This window comes from Acartia tonsa, chromosome 11, assembly GCF_053477335.1.
Source record: "Acartia tonsa isolate MP-2025a chromosome 11, ASM5347733v1, whole genome shotgun sequence".
NCBI classification, from domain to species: Eukaryota; Metazoa; Arthropoda; class Copepoda; order Calanoida; family Acartiidae; genus Acartia; species Acartia tonsa.
In genome coordinates, this window is record NC_137270.1 from 9,629,746 (window position 1) to 9,640,108 (window position 10,363).

Here is a 10,363-nt window from a genome sequence, read left to right on the forward strand (position 1 = left end):
TTTCAGTTTAAGGTTAAATTTTCTAATAACAATAGCTTTGTAATGAAAATATTCATTCCTCTCATCATTAAAATTCAAGTTTCGATAGCATTGATTTATGACGGTTTCTTACGGATTTTATGGGATTGTATTAGAAATTTGACGCCCCCCCCCCTCCCATAAAAAGTATATACTTTAAACCACGGAGATTCAAAGCTTCAAAGTCACATCAAAGTGTTATTAATACAATTCAACTTACTTTTTGGTAACCAAATTGTTTCAACATAGTGGAAAAAGTATAATTCAAATTCAACATCCTAAAATAATATAAATTAATTTATTTAAAATTATAAAAATACTCCTATCCCATGGGTTGATTGTATGTATGCTAAGGTTATAGAAAACTAATCGTCACATAGAATCTTTTTAAAAGCGAAGCTTTTCTATAATTAGGGTCGGTCCGTACGTCCGTCCGTCTGTACGTCCGTCCGTACGTCCGTCCGTACGTCGGTCCGTACGTCCGTCCGAGATAGATAGCTTTTATTAGTTAATTTAGGCATGTTAGAATTGTCCTATCGATTTCAAATTTTGCATGATGATTCCTATAGTAGTTAGGTACGATTTAAAAACCGTAGCAACTCTATAATCATCACCAGAATGTCCGTACGTCCATTTTAAACATGTTGATTTTTCTACTTTTTTAACAACAAATTTTTATGTGATCTAATTATCCGTTTGATCTGATTTTTGGTATATAAATTCCTGGGACAACAAAGAACAAAAGAACAATAGTATAAGCGAATCAACTCTATAATCAAGTCCTAAAAATGTAAGTATGTCCATAAACATTATCCTATATCAAGCGATTTTCCAACAAATTTACTTAAACTTTGCTTCGACTCTTTTGATACTTTTATATTCTAATTATTCAGTTCAGACACTATACAAGTGTTAATGTCCGTTTGTCCTACCGTTTCAGTGCTTCGCTTTTATGGATGTTGTCATCCTTGTTTTGTCTTTTATCTTTCGCTCAAAATGCCTTGTTAAGCATAAATAAGAAGGAGGGAGGTGTAGGTTTCGCTTATTTGTTTGTTGATTTAGGCCAGTTTTATTGTTTTATTGGTAGTCCCGCAGGGTTAAAGCCCCCGCATTGGTTAGCCATAGGATAGGTACGAACCAATCAATTGTCTTCCTATAAAAAGACATCCATTTATATGATGGAAATTTAAAAAAGGATTGGTTCATTTAAGGGGCAAATTTAATGTTGTTTAAAACATTTTATTTTTAAAAGCGAAGCTTTTCTATAATTAGGGTCGGTCCGTCCGTCCGTACGTCCGTCCGAGATAGATAGCTTTTATTCGTAAATTTAGGCATGTTAGAATTGTTCTATCGATTTCAAACTTTGCATGATGATTCCTGTAGTAGTTGGGTACGATTTAGAAAGCGTAGCAACTCTATAATCATTACCAGAATGTCCGTACGTTTTAAACATGTTGATTTTTCTACTTTTTTAACAACAAATTTTCAAGTGTTTTAATTATCCGTTTGATCTGATTTTTGGTATATTGATTCCTGGGACAACAAAGAACAATATTATAAGCGAAGCAACTCTATAATCAAGTCCAAAAATGTAAGTATGTCCATAAACATTATCCTGTTTTTAGGCAGTTTTTCAACAAATTTACCTACAATTTTGATTCGACATTTATACATTATGTTCCGATTTTTCAGTTCAGATACTATACAAGTGTTAATGTCCGTTTGTCCTACCGTTTCAGTGCTTCGCTTTTATGGATGTTGTCATCCTTGTTTTTATACTTTTTGCATAAGAAACTCAAGTCAACACATATTCATAAGACAAACGGACTAAACGTCATACTTGTAGAGTAGCTTCGCATATGAAAATTAACCTCTATAAGAACTCCTTTGAATGTAAAGCCAGCACATTGTAAGTCACTTTCACATAGCTCTGCTCCTTCCTAAAATAAGAAAAAAATTAAAAAAACACTTATTTTTTAAATAATTGAAAAATACGAAGACGGAGGAGCTTTTAGTTGGTTTGTTAATAAATCTAGGTCAGTAAAGTCAGGATATATTGGTTATTATGTACCTCCGCAGGCTTAAGGCACTGCAGGTATTGGCCCCTTAGTATTAGGGTCCTTCCCTCGCAAGGGTCAGGTATATGAGAACCCCCCCCCCCCCCTGTTTTAATTTACTTCAATTCCTTACTTGGACCAATGGTAACACAGTGTAAGAACAATCCGTCCTAGTAATTAGTTAGACAATGTACACATTTTGCTCAAAAAAGGCCAAAAAATGCTCCTATTTTGAGATTGAATCATATGTGAATAACAGTAAACACAAATCTTCTTCTGCTAAAAACTCGCTTTTATGTTGAACGAATTATTGTTTCTGATTGGCTATCTAAAATAATAAATCTATTGTTTTATTTCTTCCTTCTCTATCTGTTATCGACAATACAATATACAATAATATAATGTGTTTCTGCCTTTCTCAATTTATTTCTTTTTAATAGTTGTGCAAAAAGTAATTTGATTTTGTCAGCAAAATATTAGGATGTCTTCTAAGATATTTTAATTGAACTAGCGAATGTGCTTCTAGCATTTAAGGACTCTGCATTCAAAGCACTATGTTCCAGCGAGTGACAAAAAATCGTTTTTTACATTTTGGAAAATACAATTTTAAACAATTGATTAGTAATACACACAAGTTTTTGGAAATATAGCCGAAAGGATTAGCTTTTACTATGAAAAATAATAATTTTATGTGTAATTATACCAGAGGTATGGAATTAAGTTCCTTTTCATCATTGTAAACAACTATTTTTAAGGTCAACTAAACTACATTTCAAATCATCGTGGACCCTTTATTTTTAAAGCTATTTTTAAGTATTATACATTTTTGGAATCAGTGTGTAATAATTTATACGTTTAGCCTTTAAAAGAAGTCAAATCTCCATTTTTTGTTGTAATTGTAGATGGTTTTCTTAGCATACCCGATTTCTGTAAAATAGACAATTTTCTTCTAATGAAAATTTTACGTTTGGTTCCAGATCTTTTAAGACCAAAAAAGTCCAAGCAAATCCTCTTACATTGTGATATTAGATGTATGTACAATATCAGAGAACTTTACCCTGTTTATGCGAAATTATGCGAAGTTTGGTTTTTTAAGCCCAAAAGATACTAGGTCTATAAAAAAATAACAATTTTTTAAAATATAAAAGTAATTTATTTTTCTACTTATTTCCAACACATATTTAATTAAACTAAAAGTAAAGAAAACTTTTTAATAAAGATTATCCCTAAATGTCTAGGCTCTCATAAGCCATTTTACCTTTATATTGGGGGATGATTGAAACGTTGGACACTCAACTAATAAACCAACCAATCAAAATTCAATAAAAGTCCCACAAATTTTTATGCCTACAAATGAGAAAACGCTATTTTGTGAATTTGGGGACTATTATATTAAACAGCCCATTGTCCCCTCCCTCCCTACATATACAAACAGAAAATAAATAAGAAATAGGCTCATCTGTATGTAAACTTTAGATTAGAAATCTCAAAATTTAAATTTCGGCGGCGGCGATCGGCGGGAAAACGGCGGCAAATTTTCATATAATTTCAGTAGGTCATACAGACTTGTTAGAAAAGCTTATGTTTAAAATTTGAAACCAAAGTTTTAAAAACACGCTCTCTCATTCGTTAATTTCAGAGTTTTGGGAAGATTTTGATAGTTGGTATAAGTATCAAAACCCTTACACCAATAATAATGATAAACAGATGGGGCAATTTTATTTATCCTTATTGTGGATATGTATCAAACCATCATCCATTGTCTTATCCCTTTATATATCTGTGTTTACTTAAAGATCAGGGTTGAAATTCTCTAAAAATCAAGGTAAATATTACATAGGGAAAAAAAGGGTTGTAGATTATTTTAACTACCAATATCCTTTCCCTCCCTGCTAGAAAATGTAATTAATGTTGATATGTAACTATAAGCCACTCCATACTATTAATCAGGAATAAGGATATATTATATATACTTGTTTTTTTGGGTATAGTCCCTTTCGTGGCAACGCCTCTTAAGAGGCGTTTCGTCGAATTTCCACAGAAGCTTTGATTACTAGTTATTTCAGGTTAGGTTAAGTTATGTTAAGTTTAGTGATTTCCTCTCAGGGTTAGCGCCCCGCCGCAGGGTCTAGAAATATAAAAACGGTACTACTTCAAACACTAGATACGTCAAACAGTAGATGCGACAAACGCTAGACAGATAAACAGTAAATGCGTCAAATGCTAGACAGACAAACAATAGATGCGTCAAACACTAGACTACGACAACAACAAAGAGACGTTGCCACGAAAGGAACTATAAACCTTTTGGGTATAGTCCTTTCCACGACATATCTCCATAAGGAGCGATTCTTCGTAATTTTAAAATGGCTTTTTATAGGTTATTTTAGGTTAGGTTAGGTTATATTGTGTTAGGTGATTGCCCCACAGGGTTAGGTAAATGGCCCCGCAGGGTTAGAGCCCCCCGCAGGGGCTAGAAATAGGAGAAAAGCTACTGTGAAAAATACGAAGAATCGCTCCTTATGGAGATATGTCGTGGAAAGGACTATACCCAACCTTTTTTTATAGCGTAAAACATTTTGAAAACATCTATTTTAATGTTACAAGTAAATATTAGAAAATGTAGGCCATAAAGTATTTTTGTTATTTTTAAGTAGTATCCTAATATATAAAGTAGTAAAATGTTTTTTTTCTTTAGCTTAAGATTTCAATAACATCTGAAATGATTGGGGGACTGTCATTTTTAAGGATGTTTTCATGACCAACTTAATTTTGGCTATATAAGTAACGACAATATTAATCAAACTCATGGCATTGATGAGTAAGTTCTCCGTTTAGGAAAGGTATACAAAGATCCTGGGATGGCTTTAGGCTGTTTTATTTTGAATATATAGCCCCTAGATTCTCGGGGCGTAGTTGGTATTTGTCAATAAAGAACCTAATGACGCCTAAGCTTTTATTTCCCCCTAAAATAGACTTCCCTGAAAACAAACATAAAATTTTACATTTTCAATTAAACCCTCTCAATTTTCAAAATCCGTTAAAAAGCCAATTTTCTATAACATCTAGTCTTGACCGTCAGACAAATGATCAGTACAACCATTAGTTATATAGTAGCTTCTCTGTTTATAATAACAAAATTATATTATATCCCTCTCCCTGATTATACGACCTTTTCAAAACACTTCATACACTTAATTTAACTTTTCTTAGGAAAATCTCATACTTTTTATATCTTTTAAGTTTTGTAACATTTTAATTAGTTTTTACCGTGTGAAACGATTGAGTAAAGTAGTTTAATTTGTATAAGTAACTTTACTTTAAATATGTCAAAGAATAACTGTCCATTTGTGCTGTTTATTAATCAATAGCCATACGTCATTAGACAAACAGACACACATACAGTCTTATAGAAAAGCTTCGCTCCAAATAATTGTACTTACTTTTGGAGTCATCCAACCATTTAGACTTGAGTACTCGTAAATTCCTTAAATTAAATTATTTTAATCCAATTACTTGAAGATAATACAATTGTCAAACTAACACGATTATGTTCAAAGCATTAAACAAGTAAATAGCGTAAAACTTGCCTTGGAACAGTGCTAAACGACTAGATAAATAGTTCCAGCTGTTAATAATTAAAAGCTTACTTGACAAACACACAACTTACTACTTTATAGTAAAAGGATACAAAAATAGAACTACCATCCAGTAAATGTAACTTTTAGAGTAGGTTCGCTACTGTGAAATCTTTTTTCTATTTATATTCTTGGCTGCCCATTGGCCTCCGCAATAAAACACTTGTGAGATCTAATTATTTTCAACTTTATGATATTCAAATTGATGCAGTATATTCTATATAAGGTATAACTCAAATAACGCCGGGGGTAAAAGGCTAAACCTGAAATAAATTTCGACACTTGATACATTTTTGGTACATTTCAGAAGCGATTTCTCTTGGGAGTTTAGAGGTACCTTCCCCAAAATAGCTATAAATCTCCCCTGGATCTATAAGATTAAGAAGCTTCACTGTAAAGGAGTGCCAAATCAGTTTATTGGTTAGCATTATCTTATTACAAACAGAGAGATATACATTCATCCTGTTATTTTTGTATAAGGATTTAGGCTAATATTTTGTTATCATAATTCCTAGGTCTAGCTTGTTCACATTTCTCACAACCGAGTGCTTTTATCTTTGACAACCCTTAATTTATCGCTTACTTTTTTTGATCCTAAGAATGTGGAGTTTCTAGCTAATAATTCAGAGTTGCGATTCTTACATCATTGCTTTTCTGCCATGCAAGATTCTAGTGAGCATTTAATTTTGAGCCTTTTTTTTTGAGTGAATCACTTACCTTCTTTGATCCTTTCACTTGAAAATACAGAATTGACGCTATAAATGGAGTCCAACATCCAAACCAAATATTTTTAGCTAATATTTTAAATTGCAATTCTTGAGTATATCATGGTCGCTTTTCTAGTGAGCATTTAATCTTTTAGCCGTTTTTGAGTGAATCACTTACCTTCTTTGATCCTTCCACTTGAGAATGCGAAATTGATGCTAGCAATGAAGTTTAACATTCAAATCAAAAGTTTTTAGCTAATATTTTAGAGTTGCAATTTTTGAGTATACCATGGTCACTTTTCTAACATGCAATTTTCTAGTTGGTGTTTAATTTTTCAGCCTTTTTTGAGTAAATCACTTACCTTCTTTGATCCTTCCACTTGAGAATTTGGAGTTGATGCTATATTTTAGCTAATATTTTAAATTGCAATTCTTGAGTATATCATGGTTGCTTTTCTAGTTAGCATTTAATCTTTGAGCCGTTTTTGAGTAAATCACTTACCTTCTTTGATTCTTCCACTTGAGAATGAGGAGTTAACGCTTGCAATGAAGTTCAACATTGAAATCAAAAGTTTTTAGCTAATATTTTAGAGTTGCAATTTTTGAGTATAGCATGGTCAATTTTCTAACATGCAATTTTCTAGTTGGTGTTTAATTTTTCAGCCTTTTTTGAGTGAATCACTTACCTTCTTTGATCCTTCCACTTGAGAATGCGGAGTTGACGCTAGCAATGAAGTTCAACATCCATACCAAATATTTGAGCAAATATTTCACATATTTCATTTTGAACTCTGACTGTAAATATGTAGAGTAGTGTAGTAACATATTTTAGACAAACTTTATTAAAACATTTTAATCTTATTACAATGTCAAGGTTAAACTAGAGGTAATTTCCCAGGGAAAATAGCTTAAAACGATATGACTAGTAGGAATATTTCCTAAATTTGAGAGTCGAATTTAACAAGCGGTTAGTGAGATCTTAAGCTCAATCTATGCGAATTATTATTGTTTTCCAAACAGCCTAAAACCTAGCCTAAACTGGAAATAAACTTCCCTGGTTATTAAGGAACGATTAGTTCAGTCGTTTTCAAGATCTTAGCAGTCGCACATGTACAACTAGATTACTTAAAAAAAACTTATATAGCATTCTCCAAATAATTGTAAATCATATATTATACATTCTTGTATTAACAAGGATGACAACATCCATAAAAGCGAAGCTCTGAAACGGTAGGACAAACGGACATTAACACTTGTATAATGTCAGAACTGAATAATCAGAATGCGAATGTTTAAGAGTCAAAGCAAAATTGTAAATAAATTTGTTGAAAAACTGCTTGATACAAGATAATGATTATGGACATACTTACATTTTTAGGACTTGATTATAGAGTTGCTTTGCTTATAATATTGTATTTTGTTGTCCCAGGAATCAGTATACCAAAAATCAGACCAATCGGATAATTAGGTCACATACAAATTTGTTGTTTAAAATGTAAAAAAATCAACATGTTTAAAATGGACGTACGGACATTCTGGTAATGATTATAGAGTTGCTACGCTTTGTAACTCGTACCTAACTGTTACAGGAATCACCATGCAAAATTTGAAATCGATAGGACAATTCTAACATAGGCAATTAACGAAAAAAAGCTATTTAAAAAGTAAAAAAAATCAACTTATTTAAAATGGACGTACGGACATTTTGGTAATGATTATAGAGTTGCTACGCTTTCTAAATCGTACCTAACTACTAAAGGAATCACCATGCAAAATTTGAAATCGATAGGACAATTTTAACATGTCTAAATTAACGAAAAAAGCTAACCGTGACGGACGGACGGACGTACGGACGGACGTACGGACGGACGGACGGACCGACCCTAATTATAGAAAAGCTTCGCTTTTAAAAAGCTTTATTGGTGACGTCTATCGATTGAGTGCAAAAAAGTATTGGTGAATAAAGGTACAATAATAATACAATCAAATTTTAATATATGTAATATACATATAGATCATATTTTAGCAAGGATTTAGAGGATAATTTGATGTACATACCTATGATAATAAACAAAATTATGACTTATAATGATAAAAATTATTGGTTAAAACTTTTGAATTGCTAGTTTGAACCAACCAATTATTATTTGATAAATGTACAAAGCCAACCAATGAGAAAACGTGATTTAAACTTTGGGTACTAGTGTAATAAATGCCATTGGATATAGTTTTTCTTGTTGTTATGTTTTCTTCTAGCATCACTTTAAATGACTTAGACTCCAAGACCTACTCACGACTAGACGAAACTTTTATTCTTTGGTTTAAATTCGAAGATTTATTAGGAACAGCTAAAAAACACAAGGATGATATGGTTAAATTGCAGCAAAATTTTCAAAGTAAAAATATTTAGAAAAAATAAATTATACGAATAGAATGATGAGCCAGTATACATCTACCATTGGTCAATATAAATTTGTACTGGCCTATCATTTGTCATTTGTATTGTATGGCGTCTTTTTTTATTAGGCACTATAAGCTACTTCGGAAAAAAGAAAATAAATTTATATGATTTGTAATGGTCTAATGGTAAAAATAGGTTTTAAAAATATGCAACGTTTGTTTGGGTATTGAGTTGCACCTGTTTTGGGCCAAGACATTCTTTCAACTCAAACTACTACTGGCATATCAGCAGTAGGTACTATCTTTAAGGCTTAGAATTTTGCGCAGTCGTCGCAGGATATCTTGGCTGCTAACTATATTTGCTACTTAACAAAAACATATAAAAAAGATGTTATGTAATGCAGAATTAAATTATAAGCGACAAAAATTGTTTACTCATATATCTTGATTATAGAGCAAAGCCTCTCTATAACTAATAACTTTAATACGTCATTTAGTTTAGTCTAAATTAAGAACACAGTTAAACTATAAAAATCTCTACAATATTCTGTTGATTCTAGCTTGATTTATTCTTAAAGTTCCGCGTCTGACAAAGCAGCATGATTTCATTTTATAGACTTCTTTAAGCATTATAATCAACGAATAAATGTATATTGGCATTCTTGTTTTATGCTATTTCTTCTTATCACCTATTCTTCATTGAATAATTACCAGACACTGTTAAAAATAATTTTTTTTTAGCATCAGATGATACTCTATATTCTTCACATTAATGTATAGTATCAATCCGTACGTAGTAGGAAAAAAACCTCATTACGATACAAGGAAGTTTTCAATGCTGTATTAAGTATTAGGTAATGTTCTGTGAAGTAACACGTAGTACTAAATAATGTATTTGTCTGTATAGTACTGTCTAATACGCTCTTGGGAATATAATTCAATACGGTAGAAGTAATTTTTCATTGCCCTCCTTCGCAATTGTTGTTACCCTCTATCATAATTTTTGATACTTTGTAGGGAATGAAACTGTTTTACTTTGTATGAAAGATCAGTTTATAATATATGATTATTATATGTACATATACATTTTGTTATATCAACAAACATACCAAGCAGAGCCATAAAACATTAATTTAAATATAAATTTAGTAAAAAAATTACTTTAAAGATGTTTAGGACTAAACATTATCCTTAAAAATAAAAACTATGGTCAGTCATAATTACAAAAAACAAAACTATAAATCTGAGCATAAATAGTAACATTTTATCTTTGTCTAAAACGACCAAGCATTGAAACACTTCCATGAGAGGTGTGCACGAATGGTGCCTGTTTCAATTATTCTTTACAGTACAGTTTCGTACCCTAGAACGAATGAATAGTTACTATTTTAATAAATCATTCTCTTGCGTATTGTCTGATACGCTACAGCGTATGAAATAGTACTAAATCAAGAAACATTTCTACAGCGTATTTTCCGATACCCTACAACGTATAAAATATTACTATTTTTATAAACTTTTCTACAGCGTATTCTATAGAACC

The 10,363-nt window shown here is 31.5% G+C and overlaps 1 protein-coding gene across 1 annotated transcript in view; it reads right to left on the bottom strand.

Annotated features, from left to right (window-relative positions):
- The window catches only part of LOC145332529 (uncharacterized), a 32,752-nt gene extending 25,516 nt beyond the window's left edge, over window positions 1-7,236 (bottom strand). The window contains exons 1-4 of the mRNA XM_080177529.1: window positions 7,107-7,236; window positions 5,519-5,562; window positions 1,890-1,958; window positions 239-296 (exon numbers count right to left, since the gene is read on the bottom strand). Of these exons, the coding sequence (XP_080033655.1) occupies window positions 239-296; window positions 1,890-1,958; window positions 5,519-5,562; window positions 7,107-7,203 (268 nt within the window). The 5' untranslated portion in view covers window positions 7,204-7,236. The remainder of the gene's footprint in view (window positions 1-238; window positions 297-1,889; window positions 1,959-5,518; window positions 5,563-7,106) is intronic.
- Window positions 7,237-10,363: the final 3,127 nt, after the last annotated feature.